This window comes from Phaethon lepturus, unplaced genomic scaffold (assembly GCF_000687285.1).
Source record: "Phaethon lepturus isolate BGI_N335 unplaced genomic scaffold, ASM68728v1 scaffold9309, whole genome shotgun sequence".
Classification (NCBI taxonomy): domain Eukaryota; kingdom Metazoa; phylum Chordata; class Aves; order Phaethontiformes; family Phaethontidae; genus Phaethon; species Phaethon lepturus.
Genome location: NW_010564133.1, coordinates 5,808 through 25,045, shown reverse-complemented (window position 1 = coordinate 25,045; position 19,238 = coordinate 5,808). Strand labels below are relative to the sequence as shown.

General features: G+C 39.5%; 1 protein-coding gene across 1 annotated transcript; it reads right to left on the bottom strand.

Moving 5' to 3' along the window:
- Positions 1 to 311: 311 nt before the first annotated feature.
- On the bottom strand, positions 312 to 17,667 carry LOC104626760 (putative methyltransferase KIAA1456). The gene is given in 4 exon segments (XM_010294776.1): positions 312 to 676; positions 1,173 to 1,349; positions 14,406 to 14,579; positions 17,514 to 17,667. Coding segments are annotated over 4 exon segments (870 nt in total).
- Positions 17,668 to 19,238: the final 1,571 nt, after the last annotated feature.

The window sequence follows — 19,238 nt, the reverse complement described above, 5'->3', positions numbered from 1 at the left end:
ATTTTCAAGCAATAAAACACAGCTGGAAGCTGTTTTTTAAAGGGGATCTGTGTTCTATAAATGTGCTCAGTTTGAAATAATAACTCTAGAAAAAAAATTTCAATAGAGATGTATTTTAAGAACAAAATCAAAGAAAACAGAGTCACAGAACCTGACAGTTTCAAAGCACTCTCCTCCTCATACATCCCTGCTTCCCTAAAACAAACGCAAGGCTATAAAAAAACTTCAGGAAAGGTTTTCAAAGGTTTTGAGCTTTGAAAAGGAAGAAAGCTCCAAAGTATTGTCTATGCATTTTAATAAGGAAATTCCCCCTATATCTTCCACACTTCAGCCTTCTCCATGATCACGAACCAATTGGCATGGTCAAAGTATGAGTGAATAATATATAGCTCAGGAATGTGACGCTCTATCAGCTCAGCCAACTCCCCTTTTTTAAAAACGTGGTAGTACCTCAACCATGCCCCACCACGACCTGTCTGCTGTCTTCTCTGTGTGGTCAGGGCACACTCATTGACCGCTTTCTGCAGAGGAGAGCCTGTTCCCCTTTTGTTCTGAGGTTGGCAGAAAGCTCCTTGTTTTGGGTGATGGTCTATTTTAAGTTGCTGTCTAACAGCTAATTCTTTCTGACGTGAAATCAGGTCAGGTAAACAGACTCCGCTGCAACCATGAATAGTATCTGCAGCCATAGGGTGCTGTACAGTTGCTTGCCCTAATTCTGAATAGCAACTTCTGAAAGCCTTTGAGCAGCATGACATGGGCAGCACAGGTTTAACAGCCACTTCAAAAGCTCCTGTATTTTCAAAACTCTGTTCACCACATAGAAAAAGGTTGGAAGTGTGTTTCAGAAAGCCAAACTCTATGTTTTTTTAACTTTTTTTTTCCTCTGTTTAATTCATTCAGCTGAACACTGTAATTGCAGTATCTAATGAGCTCTTTTTGGTGCCACTGATCACCCACATCTAATACCAAGTCAAGTGATCTTGAGAATAGAGACCATCTCGGAGATTTCTCTAACATCATGCACAGTGTTTTTTTCTCCCCTCCACAGGATGAGCTCTTTGCTGTCCTGTGTACCTCTGAAGTCTCATCCAACTTATAACACGGATGGTTCAAAGCCAGCTCTTTGTCCTTGTGAAGAATTGATTTTTGTACTCCACGTGAGCAAAGCTCACCCGAGGAGCAGGAAGGAGGTGAAGGATTCCAAGGCACAAAAATGTCTTGCTTTTAAAATCTTCATTTTTGCTCCATTGCCCACACATATATCATTATCTGGCCTCCTACTCTCAAGATGTGAGCCATCTCTTTTATTGCTCGCATGCACCTCTCTTCCGTTGAAAAATGGTGAATCACTAGAACAGAACAGATAAGGTGAATAAGTATCCCTCGAGGCACTAATGAATATGGAGTATAAGGACAAGAACTGGCTCTGACACACTGGCAGCCAGTGGTTTGCACCACAGGAATACATCATTTCTCTTCCATTGCGCTACACATTATTGTACTATCTCCAACATGTGAAAAGAGTTCATAACACACTGACTTATTTTAAAAACACAGCAGAATTTAGAAACGTTGAAACAAGTGACATTTTTCAGATTGGCAATAAGCAATGCAATAGTCTTGTTTTCTCAATGAAAGACTACCACTTGGTCAGTGGCAAAGCAACATGGCCCTTTTTTACCATCACCTAATGTTCATCTGCAGCCTGAAAGAAGCACTTCTGAAAGACAGAGGCCATACATGGTCCTTGCAACAGCCACGCTAGTGATGCTGCTGATGATACCCGTTAAAAATGGACTATGTTAAAACTGCCTGCCCATTTCTCCTGCTTTATTGACAGATGTCAGTAACAAAGCAGGAAAAATCAACATTCACCGTCAGCCTGGGATGCATTTAAATCATCAACATACGAGTGAAAGACACTTAGTCAATTAGCTTTTGTCTACTTCTGCCATTAACGGGCATATATCATAAAAACAAATACTTGGATAATCCCACTCTTGCTTGATAACACCCACCACCACACACACGTGCATGACGTGGCGAACGTTTCATTGTTATAACAGTGAAACTCAAGCAGCACAGCTTTGCTTGAGTCAGCACTGAGTTTAAATTTGACTCTCATTTCAATAAAACTTTTTGCCCCAAAAAGTGCCATTGGTCTCTGGATTTGGCAGGAATTTGCTGAATAGCAGCTCTGCAGGTTGGCTCCTGTTCTCAGACTGTGCAGCTCTAGAGCAATTCACAACAGATGTTGAGGTTGATCATGTCTTGGTGCACAGCTGGGACTTCAGCAAAGTTTTGGCTACATCATATGAATGCTATATTAGAAATAAGAATAGGAAAAAATCCTCTAATAGTGCTGGAAAGGAAAGGGCACATATTAAAGGTGCTGAAAACGAAAGCAATAGAATTAGTGATATTTATCCAACCTTATATTTTCCTCAGTGAAAAAGCCTGTGCCAGTTCGGGCAGATATTTCTACACATATCCACTTCAGGTTACAATGATAAACCAGTTTTTGGTTAAGCTGTTGAGGTGTTCAGTTTCCACAGAAAAATAACAGATCTTTCAAGGAAAAAAGAAGATGCAAGCTTTTGACTCTTTCTAGAAACGTAAGTATAAAAAATGCTCACAGAAGCTCTGCATCTGTGGCCTCTCTGTGTCTGTCAGGGCAGCCATTCACCTCAGAAATTCACCATTTTGCCTCAGAAAAAGAGACACTTTACAATTAATAGAATAACACCATGCAATCCAGCTGAGGTAGGAAAACACTCTCCCTGCAATGAATGATGCATTCAGAGCCTCGGTGGCAATGTGAGGATCAAAAGGCAAGCTTTGAAGAAATAGGGTCTTTTAAAATCCAGTTATTCAGCTGCTCTGCCTGTAGGTTTCACTTGCTTGAGATGAACAGAAATCAATCCCAAAAGCCCAGGTCTTCCGGGTCTGGTTGAGATGTTGACATTGAAACATTATGGCCTTTTTAATTAAAAAGGCATCAAGTATCATTTAAGATATTACAGCATATTAATAAAATCTCACACTGAGCAAAACTTTACTGTTGTCAAGATAAATTTGTCAGATAATTTTAAAAGCTGTGGGTGATGTATTCCATTTAAAAATGCATAACTCAAGGAAACAGAGCACCTGCATGGGGCAACATCACACTATCCTGAAATCACAGATTATCATGCAAATTATTGCACGTGATTATTTTTAATCAAAGCCAAATATGTCAGGCTCCAAGATCACTATGCAGCCGCATTTATCTGAAGCAGACAGCTTATAAAAAATAATTTCTTTTCCTTTACATTAAAATCCTTGTCTGTTGAACCCGTGTTTAAACTGAACGATCTGTACTGTGCAGTTAAGGTGCCATTCCAGAGACGGAACGGCTCACATTAGCTGGCAGTGAGGCAGAAACACTCACTGAGGGCCTGACTGCAGCCCAGCAGCGACATGAGCCTGCTTCCCTCCCTGCTGGTGGAAATGGCTCATATGTGCTTCTCCTGCAACTCCTTTCATACTCATCAGTAGATGGCACCGGGAGTGATATTCCACAGAATCATAGGATGGTTTGGGTTGGAAGGGACCTTCAAAGATCATCTAGTCCAACCTCCCTGCCATGGTGTCATGGTTTAAGCCCAGCTGGCAACTAAGGCCTACACAGCTGCTCCCTCACTCCCCCACAGTGGGACGGGGGAGAGAATCAGAAGAGTAAAAGTGAGAAAACTCGTGGGTTGAGAAAAAGACGCACACAAGCAGAGCAAAACAAGGAATTCATGCACCACTTCCCATCAGCGGGCAGGTGTTCAGCCATCTCCAGGGAAGCAGGGCTCCATCATGCATAACGATTACTTGGGGTTCCCCCCTTCCTTCTTCTTCCCCCAGCTTTATATGCTGAGCATTACCTCATATGGGTTGGGGTCAGCTGTCCCAGCTGTGTCCCCTCCCAACTTCTTGTGCACCCCCAGCCTATGTGCTGGTGGGGTGGTGTGAGAGGCAGAAAAGGCCTTGACTCTTTGTAAACACTGCTCAGCAATAATGAAGACATCCCTGTGTTATCAACATTGTTTTCAGTACAAATCCAAAATGCAGCCCCATACTAGCTACTATGAAGAAAACTCTACCGCAGCTGAAGCCAGCACACATGGGCAGGGACATTTTCCACTAGACTGGGTTGTCAAAGCCCCATCCAACCCGATCTTGAACACTTCTAATTATGGGGCATCCATAATTTCTCTGGGCAACCTGTTCCAGTGTCTCACCACCATCATCATAAAAAAATTTCTTCTTAATATCTAATATAAATTCACCTTCTTTCAGTTTAAAACTGTTGCCCCTGACATGTCCCTACAGGCACTGGTAAAAAATCTCGCTCCATCTTTCTTACAAGCCCCCTTTAAGCACTGGAAGACCACAATAAGGTTGCCCGAGAGTCTTTCAGTGCTACACCCCTAGAACAATCTTTCACCAGCTGTTCAACATATTTTAAGGTGATTTCCCACTATCTAAACACTATAAAACAAGGGTTCAGATGCTTGAAAGTGCATTTGTCATAATGACTGGTACTTCAAATGAAAATTAGTTTTGTCCTAAATTACAATAAATACAGAAGCTTGCAGGTGATGAAAACAATATCAGGGCAAAGGAAATTCATCCTGGGTCAGAGTAAACATCCCTCCAGCACGGGGCTGTGGCAGCAGTCAGCACCAGATGTTTGGGAAAGAAAGAAGGGAAGAATAGTGATGCTCTCTCCCCTCACCTCCTGCTGTCAGCAGCCTAAGAGCTTCCTCAGCCACAGGCTGGAGCTTGTGTCTAATAGCCAGTGATGGACCTATCCTCCATGGATGCTTTCTTGCACTCGCTTGTACTTTTGATTACACAAATTCACCTGTCAAAGGTATCTGCAATTTTTTTTGAAAAATGGCTTCTTCTGTTTTAAATCCTTTCCTGTGCTTCTCTTGTAAGAAACCACAGAAATTTACTCCCTATCCACTAATTTAATATTTGTTGGTTCCAGGCTGCTATAGCCCTCTCCCTCAGGAGCAGTATGATATATACACTTCTTTTATGATATTTTTATGATGATACTCTTTTTTCTTAGATGAAGAGCCCTAGCACATTAATCTGTCCTCATACATAAACAGTTTGTACCTTTGATCATTATAAGGACCTTTACCAGTTCATCTATATCCTTCCAGATATGCAGAAAACCTGGATTTCATGTAGTATTCAAGATATGGACACCAGGTTTTATCTTCTACCATTCTTCTAGATTTTCATTTTTGGTTTTAATATTAAAATACTTTTTTGACCAGGTTTGAACACTGGGCTAATATTTTCCAGGGCAAGGAAAATGAGTCTGACAATGACTTCATTATCTCTTTCCTGAACAAGAATAGAGGGTACCACTGTACCTGTACACTTAGATTTTTTTTTTCTATGCACATTACGTAGCATTTATCCACAAGTACTTCTCTGCAATTTTGCACCCAGTCATTAGTTTCACATGAGACTTTTTTTGCAACTCTTTGCAGCCCATAATCCTGAACAACTCTATGTCACCAGCAAACTTTATCCGTAGCCTATTCATTCTGTTTGTAATTATAAATTACATAGGAATCTGTTGAACAGCAGCCTTTTTATAGGTGCCATACACCTGCACTAAGCATTCAACATTGAGTCTTTCAGCACCTTCCACACTTGTCTGCTAGCATTTTACCCTTCTGGCTTTACCTTTCAATTTCCCTTAAGAGTTTCTTCCTTTTTGGTAGTAAACTTTTATGCAGTAGATTTTTTACAGCGTTTTTGTTCCTAGCAGGAGGTTTGATTACGGTCACATTACAGGCAGTGAGATAATGTGGTTCTTGTGCAATTACTTATTGATGTGGGCCTGATGCACCGTTTCAGACTAATAAGGGTTGTTTTCCTTTTTTGAGTTCTCAGATTAATCTTTCCAAGAGGCTTCGTGCCCCTGTGTATCATTTACACAACCTACAGATGGATAATTGTGGTTTCTCAATATTGTGTTTTCTGCCCTCACAGTCCTTGCAATCTCTCTTAATAATCTGTGGTCATTTTCGCCAAGTTTATCAGAGAGTTAGTGATACATCCTTGTTATTACACTGCTCTCCTCTGTAGTTGTCTACCTATAATTTCTTCCAGAAGTTTATCCTCATGTTTTTTACCACAGAAGAATATTCCGAGCTTTTCAGCTGTTATGCAACCCTTGTATCAAAAGCTAGAAAAACCCCTTAGGTTCACTTCAAAAAGGGCTTTAATGAACATTATATCATTATCATACTAACCAACACCGTGCCACAGTGATGAGGACAAGTAGGACCACATTCCATTTTTTAAACATCCAAACAAACCATTGCAAAGAAGAAATCTCAGCACAAAAATATTTGTTTGGGGTGAGTGCAGGTGATTGTCCAAAACCCCTGACAGCTCTTTGCAGCAGCAAGGCCTTGCTCCATGGATTAACTGTTGTTATAAATCAAGCATTCCTTTTAATTTTGGCCATACATTCTCCTAACGTCCCTAAAAGTCAATCCAAATTAATTTTGTGCCATGTACTGCTCATTCCCACCACTTTTGTTTAAATTAAAGACTGAAAGATTTTCCATAACTGAAAAATACATAATGCAATTTTAGATTTCAAAGGGAGGAGGTGAGGAGGAAAGGAGAGCATTTCAAAGATTCTTCTCTTCTTCATTTCATGAGAATATAATTAATTGCTCCTTCTCTTAATTTAATACTGTGACTAATCCTACTAAAAGGGATTATTTAGAACAAGCAGACAATGCAAGATACATTTTTGTGTCATTCAGCTGTCTTCAGAGAACAAAACTGAAAGCATCAACAACTTTGAATTTTTTTTAGAAGTCATTTTCAAAATGAATATTTTAGGTCAGTGATTCAATTTAAACCCTGTTAACTGGCAAAAAGATATCTGTGTAATCAGGAATTGCTTTTCTCTGTCAAATTTCTTTACTGAAGTTAAATCCGTTCAGGGACATTTGGAAAGTATTTAAGGATCACAGAATCTTTATCTCAGAGACTCTTTTGTATATGCTGTATATACACTTCAGATGTCACTTTATCTCTGTCAGCTCTAATAATAGGAACAATTGGAACATATATAGAAGGCATGATTCTAAGTTAAATAGGATTTTTTTTTCTTCATTATGGTAGTATCAAAAATTAAAAGGGGAGAAAAAATGCTAATATACCAAAGAATTACCTAAAAGAATTACTGAGTAAACTTCAAACAGTGTTTCCACTAAAAACTTCTTCCTATTAAAAACATAACTCATTAATTACTTAGTTTGGAAAATTTATTCCTTCTTTAATTTTCCTACATTTATGGTTAGCATTAGCAAATGAGGATGCTGCCTTTATAAAAATCATTATAATTATGAAATTTAATTAACTTATTAAAGCCTTGATTCAGGAATATAATTATATGCTTAATTTTAAGCATTTGAGTAGCTACACTGGTTTCAGCGGGATTATGTCTGCATTTATATTAAAGAGTATTCTGAAATTCTTGTCACAGCAGCATAGAAATGGGGACCTATAGCTAAAACCAGCAAAAGAGGGTAATAAAATAAGGTCAAGTAGACCAGCTCTTCCAGCCGTTCCCCTCCTTTGCATTGTGCCAACCCCAAAGCGCCTGCTCATCCCCTTTCCCCACCCAGAGCAGCGGGGCTCTGCCCGGAGCTGCTGCCCCAGTCTCACTGGCTGCAGAACCTCTGGGGTTCACCCTGTGGGCTCTCAGAGCTGGCTCAGTCTGCTCTCAAGCACCATTTAATCTTGCTTGTGCTCTCTTCCACCTCCTTTGGTCTTTTTGGCTGCAGGTTCCAAGGTATGGTGGTGGTTTTCTGCACCCAGTTCGAGGACTGGAGTATGTCCCTAGGTATTGGAAATGAGAGTTTGAACCCCCGCTGGCTCAGGAAGGGGGTAAATTGAGCTCTCCCACTTTCTGGATGAATGCCTTGAGGACTTGGCTGCATGGAAAGAGAACAAAAGCAAAATCTATGCAATGCTCTGTCAGACACCAATCCCAAAAGAGGCCTTGGCACTAGGGATCTCTATCTAGTGAAGAAGGCTTAAATGTGCACCCAGATCAGGTGCCTTAATGCCATTCTTGATCCATTCTGGATCTCAACGTCTTACTTGGCAGGACAATAAGATTTTTGTAGTACGGAGTGAAATTCCCATGCTCGGAAGCCTGCTGTCAGATGACGGCACAAACCTGCCAAAGCCATCAGGTGAAACCTCCTTCCAAAACCATGGCCATGTTGCTCTGCACCCCAAGAGAGCAGAGGACAACAGCCGTACACGAGCAAGTTGTGCAGCCAGTGAGAAGCTGTCACATCTTTCAGTGACAGCCAACAGCTGGTCAAGACCTTGCAACCAGGTAACATGTTGTTAAGAACATGTAGGTGAGATTTAAAACAGGTATACTGTCAACACGACGACAGTGATAAGACCACAGAAAGCGACTGCGGTCTAAAGTAAATGATTACATTTAAAAACACTGAGCAAGGCTGCTGGCTGCTACTGTGAAAATTAAACTAAATATAAGGGTGTATTTAGAGTTTGCATTTGTTCTGCACTCCATTAACTTGGAGCAATAGAGGTGACTGTAAGGGGTAGAGCTCGTTCTGTCGTGATGCATGTTTTTCTAAGAAAAAAAGCCAGAGAGAGTGAGATGCTCTGACTCGACCCCATCCTCAGATATCCACTGGAAATAGGATATTTTTGATAAATCAATTATAATTTGCATGAAAATATCAATTCAAGGAACACAAAGCTTCTGGTTTAATTAAGTGAGATAAAAATCAGGCTCCTCGCTTGTTGCTGAGAATTGTACTGATAGACAGCACTGGCACTGACAAGACCAGTGAGAGCAACTGCGTGACTGATAGATGAAGCCTGCAGGTGTTAACCACAGGCTCTCACTGCCCTATGGAACTTCTCCGTATCTCTAAGAATTTGCGATTACTAGCTTAGAAATAACTGTATTATTCACTTTAAATAAAACACTAACAGTGGTGAGACCAAAGCTGAAATCGGGGCTTGCAGGTGTCTCAGAAGAAGCAGAGGTACTTTTTGGGTCACCTTGTCAAAACCAGAAAATCCCACTATGGGTGGCATTTCTCCTCTGTCTATGAGACCTCTTGTGATATTCAGACTTTGTTAGTATTTTGCACCTCTGACATGCATCAGGGAGGAGAGTTCACCGCTGTGAGAGGAGCTGCATTAACATTAGGTAGCAACTGGTTATAGGAGAGTCAATGGATTTTTCTCAAAAAGGCCAGGTGGCCTTGAAATTAAAATAGATGCAGAAAAATAGAGGTTGTTCATTTTCCAGCTCCAAGGTAGAATTAAACACTTGGCCCAAATGTGACCCAAATTGGTCTAACCTGCTCTTAAAAGCCTTTTAATACCTGAGGTAAATAACATTTGCTGCAGGGTAAGGTGATTATTTTTTTTCTTTCCATGTCAAATAAAGATCAGCTTTCTGTAAAAATCATTTATGTATTTGAAGACTACTATGTTTCCTTCAGTCTTTTATTTTTTTTTATTTCTTGACTAACCAAACCCAATTCCTTCAGCTTCCTCTAATAATTCAGATTTTCTAAACATCAGTTATTTAAAATGTCTCCATACTGACTGCAAACTTTGTAAGGCATGGTCCCCAAAAGCAGAGATGATATTCCACCTAGGATCTCAAAAGTACCAAGCACAGGAGGGTGATTCATTCTTCTGCTTTCCATGAAACTGCTCTCTCACTGTAGCCCAGACAGTTATTTGCCTGGTTTTGTAACAGCATGACATTATTCACATGTATTTGGCCTATGGTCCATCTTGCCTGGCCATTATTTTCCACTTTGTTCATTGAATGTTTCCTTCCCAAGCATGGTACGTCCGTCTTGATGGTTTCTGTATGTCTTCTTGTTGATTTCAGACAACTCTCCATCATTTGTATGTCAAGTCCCACCTTCCAAAATAATTCCAACTTTTCCTATATAGGAGCTGTTCACAAATTGTTCAATATGCTCTCAAGCCTGCCGTCAAAGTTACTAATTAAAATTTTGCATAGCAACAGATGTAGGGTGGGTCCCAAGAGCATCCCATCTGACATGTGTCCTGATTGGACCGTGAACCACTGATCCATTTTGAGAATGATTTTTTTTTTTTCTTCATATTCTTAGCTGTATTTATTTATTTCACTAGCAACAATGACACGAGAGTCAAGATATATCATGTCCTCTCCTGCTACCCTGTCTATTGGGATGATTACCCTGTCAAAGACAGAAAGCAGATCGGCATGCTCCTGACAAATACATGTTGTCTGTTTCCCATTACACTAGTATTCTGAATGTTTAAATAATTTATTCTATTTAAATTAGATTATTTTAATTATTTATTCTAGTATCCTTGCATAAATCCACATTAGGCTGGCTTCCTCTTGATGTCCTTTCTCTCTCTTTTGGAAACAAGTATTATGTTTGCTTTTTTTCACTTGCTGGAGATCTTAAAGATAATCTGCTAGTTCACAGTAGTTTAGGATTAATTTCATGATTTCCTAACAATTTGTGTAACCTAATTTATCTAAATGTTCTTTAAGATATTATTTCCTTTTTCTAGTCTAAACTCCTGTCCTCTGGTTAAAACTCTACTAATTGTTGATGACTACTATTAGCTTTTTGTAAAGACAAAATAAAAATGCAACTTCCCCTGCCATCTGTTATTTGCTCTTCTTTCCTTTTTGTTTTCCTCTTGCTTTGTATGCATTTATAAAACCTTATCCTAGTTCTAATTCATGTTACTCTGTAGTAATCCTGACTTTGGTTCTTCACACCGTCCCTTATAATTATTGATAATCATGGTTTTTGATGTTTTCTTTTCAATTTCTATGGCATTAAAGAGTTCCTGATGCTGTTAATACCAATCCTCATTATATTCTGTTTTTCACTGGGACAGGTTACTTGTTGTGCTTTTAATACTGCTTCTTTTAGGGAATGTAATTTTCTGACCACAATGCCTTTTTGTTGGAAAGAGTTAAAAAAATGTTAGAATGTAATCCTTATTGATCCTTAGGAAAAACAGAATTTAGGAGAACTGGCAGATAGTGATGATATACCTATCTGACAACTCAGTGTTACGCAGAAATAACGAAGATTGCACAGAAATATGAGGTTTCTTTATGGGGTAAAGAAACCATGTCATGAGAACATTGCAATGTTATACCCATATTAATTGGCACAGCAGTGCAATATAACTACACTGATATGATCTGATACCAACACTTGGTTTCTTCTTGCTTGGCATCTCATTGAATTTTACCATAGAGGCAGAACCTTATATAGTAAGGAAACTCTCCTGGACCTTTTATTTGGACTTCTTTTTTGCCCAAGGGACTGTTCCACACTGTAAACTTTAAGAATTATAGTATTTGCAATTATGCAGACCATTTTCTCAGGCAGTGCAAGTTAGAGGACTAGACAGAATTAGGTTCCTTAGCTTCCCCTTGCTTTTTTCTGTTAAATTACCACATGACTAAAAGATCACAGATTAAAGCGAAGTTAATTTTCACATCTTGGTATTAACACCGAGGAAAGACATTTTGATGCTCTTCACTCCACACACCCTTTTTTCCCACTGGGATGAATAGACTTATCAGATATTTCAGTAATATAAAATAATTTTCCTGACTTGAGTATCTGACTCCTAATAGGAGAGGAAAATGCGATGTCTTCACCTTTGCATTTGAAGGAAAGAAATTATCTATCTAAACTAATAGAAAAAGCTGCTTCTTATCCCTTGCCCATCCCAGAGTCCAACAGATCAGCATATATAAGATTTTAGTAACACAGAACATGAGCTTTCCATATATAGGAGAAAGCCACCTTGACAGAGGTAAAGCCATGCCAAAAAAATTAAAAAATTATGATTTGGAACAATTCCTTAGCCAAAGTGGAAACATGAGTGCCAGTCCCCTTTCCATTACTGCAAGTGGTAGAAATACTAATTTCAATAATACAGGAATGGCTTCATCGTGCTGACAATAACAAAACCATCAGTATATGACAAAGGGGATGATTTCTGTTGTTGGTGATATTAAATCTCATGTAAAATTATGCTATGAATACACTGGGAAAGTGAGTATGATTTCTTTTTTAAGGCAGTGAAAACATTGTGGAATGAATTACATACTCACAGGGCAAATTTGTCTCCTTGAGCAGAAAGTTAAACATTTGAAAGCAACACATTCTAAACATTTGCTTATAGATGATGTCTAGATTTGTTTCTTGTCAGCACAGGTTATTCCATTCATGGAAATGGTAAAAATCCTTCATTATATATGCATACACAGTATGTGTTGAGTACAGGGAAAAATCAAGTTAGGCTTGACACTCCTCTTCTGCCAATATTTCCTACTATAGACCTAGCTTTAGAAGGCCTACAGAAATGTCTTGCTTCCTTCGACAATCTCCTGAAGATTAAGAGAACACATGCTTACCCAAACTATAGTATATATGTACTATACTAGTATTATACTATATACTAGTATATGTATAATTCAACACTTTATTTGAAGCTTTATAATGCATCTGAAACATATTTTTCAGCAGTAATAAGGAAACATGATCATTAGTATGGTTCTTGCATGATCTGTGATGGTAAAGGCTGTAACAGAAATAACTGTGTAATCTGCAGCCATATTATAGTGCTGAAAGGGCCACAGTCCATAATGATGCAGCTCTACTTGTTGCCCAAGTGTCCTTCTGGATTCCTCACTGATTCTAGCTTCTGACACAGCAACCATGCAAACAGGGCTTCTAGTTTGCTGTGGATGGGAAGGTCTGTAGTTCTGCATCTCTAGCAGCAACCTCAGCCCAGCTACTCTGCTTTTCTGTAGGCTGTTCACAAGTGTTCCTGGGGCACAGACTCTTTTGAGTTATACTACTTCTGAACATTGCTACATACCCTTTTCAACAAATCTGGCTCGTTCTTCACTTCCTTACCCTGGATTTCCAGAGAATGCCAAACCACCTTTGAGCACACGATGGTTGTTACTCCATCTGAGCAAAGGATGTGGAAACCCAATAAAAAAGACTGTTAGCTATTGGTCATGTTTCTTAAATCATGAGTGAAAGATTTTCAGATGGTACAGCTGAGCATCATTCACAGCCCCATCCAGTGATGTACCAGTAACAGTAATGCAACCTCAAATGTCCATCAAATGACAAATTATATGATATGGACCTGAGCTTGAAAAGTAAAGTCCTTCAGGGCTTAAAGAAAGGTCACCCGAGACACAGAGAAGAGGCTGTGTAAGGCTACTCACTAACTTCAAGAGATGTGAGATATTAACATTTCACTTTGATTTAACAAGGCTTAGAGACCTCCACACTCCTTTAGTTGAGAAAAGGAAAATCAAGCTTGCTGAGCACTGTAATTTGTTTTATTTACAGTATTGTCTAACTTTTAATTGGTATAAGCTTAATACCTAACTTTAAAAGGTGATTGAGTAATTACAAGACTCCCAAAACAAAAGAACCCTCAAAATTTAAAAAAGAAAAAAAACAAAGGCTAAAGCTACCATTCAATGTTTGCTTTAGGAGTGGCTAAGACAGGTAGTTCCTCCATCATTAAGTTACATTGAAAAGGGCAACTAATCAAAAAGGAAAAATCTTACAAGAAATGAAATCTGAGGTTATTTGACAAACATTTTAAGACAACAGTGCCACTGAAACAAGTATTTCTGCTTGCTTTGTCATCAGTTCCTTGTTCTTTCTCTGCATTATCCCCTGCTTTTGCTGAAAATAGGTCTCTCTACGGTGAAACAATGGGTAACTGATTTGGCTAAAACAATCTCTCTTCTTGATGGTTACTTTCCAGCCAGATCAGTGTCATGGTCATCCTCATCAGCACAAAAATTATTGTGTTGGCCGACAAACCATGGAGCATGGGAGTAAAAACCAGCGTTTGTAAAGGTGCAGAAGGATTTAATACTGATCTTCGAATACGCTCGGTGCTCCTAAGCAACTTTTTTTGTATTTTCCTCCTGATAGAGCCAACATTTCAAATTTCTGCCATGTAATAAGGCAAAAATAAGGCTCTCCTTTCCTGTTTTGCACATTGTACTTTAGTTGTGCTTGGACCAGAATAAAACAGCTCTCTTCTGTGTGACCTACCCATACTTCTGTTTTTCATTGAATTTGCGATAACATACTTTTCTTGTGTCAATAAAGATTTACCTGGTCTACAAAAACCAAAATATTCTGCTGGCCACTGAAAAAACAAACAAACCTGGAAGAGACTAAATGCTTTGGACCCTTTAAAGGCCTGACCTATAGACACTGGCAGTACACAGAACTTACCAACAATGGACAGGACAGCATCAAAGCACTCACTTCGATAAGGCAGATACAGGCTATGGCATACCATTTCTTCATGGCCTTCATTTCGTGCTGATTCCACCAACGGGAAACAGTAATCACATCCCAGTTTATAGACTTGAGAATTGATGTGAAGATATTTGCCATTTCCACAGCCTGAAGAAATAATGAGGAGGAGAAAGAAAGGCGGTCATTTGGTGTCTGTACAAAGGAAAATGTATTCCCGACATAAGCCATGATGTACGCCCTTGACTGGCCTAATAGCTTGAAATTCTCCACCCATTTTAAAGGAGATGATACAACTGCAGTGGAATTCAGGTTATTTTTTACCATCACAGTACAATGAGCACAGACTGTTCCTTTCTGTCTAGCAGGCTCTCTGCTGCGTGACAGGAGGTGTTCAAGTGGGATTGCTAGGGAGCATTTACTTTGGCCTTCCCACCACATATGGAATCAAAAATATTTATGGTAATGGTGCTACTGCAATTCTACTTGTAATACACTCAAAACGCTAAGTGAAAGCGTCATGTAGTGGGAGCACAGCACTGAATTATTCCTGTGTATCGAAATGCTGATAGACAAACTAGACTGCTAAGTAATTAAGTCACTATTAGACCAAACCATTAAATCCATTGTTTGCTGTTTTAACTGCTGCTAATTGCTGTCACCATGACAACAGTGGAGTTTCTTTTTCTGGTATCTCCACATAGTTTCCTTTTCATAATGGAGCCTGTGACATGTAAATTTACATCTTTCCAAATTGAAATACTTCTTGTGTTGAAACAGAGGCAGACATCTTTAGACAAGAATGGTTTTAATGTCAGCAGTAAAACAGATCTTATCTAAATTTTTGATAAATTGTTTGTAGAATTATCTGGATCTTAACACAAAGTGCATTTTAAAGTAGATTATTGATTTTAAAAACTTGCCTTCTCACTTGCATCATAAGTCATAGCTCAGATTAAGATCAGGGAGGTAAATTCATTGGCCTAACATAATACTCTGTACCTTGTGCAGACCTTAGTTCACATCCTGTTTATAACTATGCTTACCTCAAACATTAAGCTTGGGTCAGAGCCCAGATTTTATCTCTAATTAGTTTAAAAAAAATAGTTATTTTGGAGCCTTCCAAATATTTAAGTCTCTATGTTTAGGTTACAGTCATCCCATAGCACCTGTTCTGAAAGCCTGTGTGGGTCCCTATGTTCAGTAAGGAGCCTCCCTGCCCCATCAATCTGTTATGCCATTTGAATGGGAGATGAATCATTGCTGAGCTGCAGATGGAAGTCTGCTCCTAACTGCTTGTCTACTGTTAACTGTTGATCCCATCTCCCAGGAATTAAAGATATCCAGAGAAAAGCTGGAGCGCTCTCAGTCATTCCCATGCCTGGCTTCAGCACCAGGTGAGCAGAGGTGCTGTGAAACTGTGCCAGCACTTGGCTAATATTAGGCTCTGTTTTCCAAGGAGAAAAAGCAGGAGGACTATCCTGGAGCTCTGACGAGAAGAGAACTCCAGGACTTTTTCTGGTTTTAGCTTTTGGAGGGTAAGAATCCAGTACAAGTCAAATGACAGCTACTAAAAACATTTCCTCTAATCTGACACCAGAGGCTGCTTCCCAGGGATGGTTGGGCAGAGGAAACCCCTGCAGGTAGACTCCTCTCCAGCTCTGTGGCACCACTGTTGGCAATTGTGTTTCACAGAAAATTCTTCTCTGGCCATGGATGCCACAAAAGTGTGCCAGTAGCCGCCACAGGCCAAAGCCCAGGAGCCAAGTCTGAGCTTAAATTATTGCATTAATGAAGTCTAAAGTCTGTGTCATTGCTAAAAATTCAATGTGCTGGTTCTTTGTATGTGTTTTATTTGTTCACATTGAAAACACTGCAAAATCTGCCAAAATCTGGTAAGAAAAATGATCAGAGGGATGGAACACCTCTCCTGTGAGGGCAGGCTGAGAGAGTTGGGGTTGTTTAGCCTGGAGAAGAGAATGCTCCTTGGAGACCTTCTTGCAGCCTGCCAGGACTTAAAGGGGGCTTATAAGAAAGATGGGGACAGACTTGTTAGCAGGGCCTGTTGCAACAGGACAAGCGGTAATGGTTTTAAACTAAAAGAGGGTAGATTTCAACTAGACATAAGGAATAAATTTTTTAAAACATGAATGGTGAACCTCTGGCATAGGTTGTCCAGAGAGGTGGTAGATGCCCCATCCCTGGCAACATTCAAGGTCAGGTTGGATGGGGCTCTGAGCAACCTGATCTATTTGAAGATGCCTCTACTCACTGCAGGGGGGTTGGACTAGATGACCTTGAAAGGTGCCTTCCAACCCAAAGATTCTATGATTCTATGATTCTATGAATATAGTGCCCAGCATTTAGACTGTAATAAACCGGGAAAAGTACATGGTAAAGACACCCAAAAACTTAGGGTGATTATCCCAACCCTCACATAGTAATTTTTCTCTTTTACAAACATTGCCATGCTATAATGGGGACACTACAAATATGTGCTGCTGGAGAAGATTACAGGTCCAAAAAGCTATTTAGAAGTCTAGCCTAAACATGTAGAAATGATGAGTTAATGCCTAGATCTCATTTGGGCAACGAGAATGTATCTACTTCTGGTGCAGGGGCTGAAGCCAGTACAGAGGTTTCCCTCATATCATTTAGACAATCTCAAACCTTTGGGAATTAAATACCTGGGGACACACATTGTTCCCCAAAGGACAGTGTCATGATACTTGCTTCAAACCGGCCACATACAACACATGTTGTAAGAGCTAAACAAGATTTCAAATTCCAGAATTACGATACCAATACACAGCATAAGCATCTACAAACAACATCTTAATAAATTTAGCTTCATTTTACTGCTTCAGTTTAGTTCACCTGCTGGATACTGGGAAAAGTCAAACTGTCTTCCTATACCTATGAATGGTAGAGCAAAGTAGGATGTAAATTTGGTAGTCAGTCTGGCCATTTTGATTCCTCAGTTTGATTCACAAGCTCCAAACCCTTCTGTCACAAATATTGCTTGATAGAAAGAGAGGACATACTTAGACTGTGATTAGCAACGCGATAAACAACACAACTCACCAATATCAGCAGTCAGGTTGCCTGGTTCCTGCTCTGAAATGAACTGCTGCACCTTCAGCCATGCCTTGTAGTGTGCATCATTGAAGTAAGGAGCAATTTTCTCATACACGCTATGAACGTGGTCCCTCTCAGGTTGGCTTGCCTCCCTCTCCATCACAGCCAAGGCTAGACTAACTCATTAAGTCATTGCAGCTGTCCTACAGAAAGGGAAGGGAGTCAAACCAGTGCTGAAACTCACTGCTAAAGTGCATTTCCTTAAGTTAAGCAATATGACATTGTTTATTTAGGAAATCGTATTTCCAAATACTATGTTGCCATTAAAGAGAAATTCCTGAGGCTTTTAAAGGAAGAAAGGTCATCTATTCTATCATTTTATACAATGTATTCTTTTCTTATATAAATCTAAAAGAAATTTTATGACCTACCACTCAAATGTTTATTAAGTTGCTTATATTGTTATACTTCGGAAGCTGTTAACTTTTGCTTCATAAAGTCTTCCACTCTTTTTCCAGTCTACCCTTGAAAAAGATATTTTCTAAGTTCTTTGTTTGCTGAAACATCTTAAAAAACAGCAACTGAAAATGATAATGAGTACCAAAAGCTGCTCAGAGTCTGAAACAAAAGCTCTGAGAGGCATGATTTCTCCTCCACTTCCTTCAGCACCCAGAAAGATCCATGCTTACAGACTTCTCATTGCACAATTCATTGACACCATGTATTACTGTGAACAAAAATCTTTCCAGCTTTCCAAGCATCCTTTTTTTCAGCTGTTCTGGATTGTTGTGGTGCACTGGTATTAGCAATGCCCCCAGGAAAACCCTGTTGGTATTGTGAATAGCCTATTGCGTCCCAAGTCATTGTTCGGTTCTCATGAAACTTTGTACAGAAAGGCTGTAAAAATTGTGAACTTCATTAACCTATGCTGTCCAAGCCAGAATTTCCATTGGTTTATTTGAAGATTTGGGCCACCACGACAGGCTGCTCCTGTTCCACTTGCATGCTGCCAACAACTCCATACAGAATAACTTCTCTTAGACAAAGGTACACATGACAAGCACATCACCCAAGATCTCTGTACTGCAGGCTGGCTATTAATCTGACTCCTGATACAGTTCTTATCTGGTTCTTATTTTCAAACCCACAAGCATTTAAAATCTTGTCAACTCAAAAGACTATTGTTCCGTGATTTCCTAGGCAATTACATCAAAAAGAAACACTGGAGCAGACTAAGCCCAAATTCAATCCTGCAGTAAGAGCAAGAAACTAACTCTGGAGAGGTTTTGGTTATGTCATTTATTAATCTGAAAAACTGTGCTAGGATTAAATCCTGTAGCCCTTGGAGTCTTCTGTCATATCAGATATTCACTCAGCATCACTGGGAAATTGCCCAGACTGCAAGTTTCCTGAATATCCTGGGTAGATCAAAGTGATGACAAGTATTGGAGTTCAGTAAAGAAAATCTTTGGAAGATCATTGCTGTTCTCTTCACTGTATATGTTGCTAAATAACTGCCACTTTAGAAACACAGATAATTGAATAAATAAGACAATTAATGTGAGTTGCCTTCATTTAGTCTCTCCTGCTCTGCAGTGCATCTCTTTTTAGCTCCTAGTGAGATTTAAAGCCATCACCTTGCAAGCACTTACACAGCTGCTTAAGTCTGTGTGTGTACACAATACCACTGGGGATATTCCAGGCACAGAGTTCACCACAAGCATTAGTGCG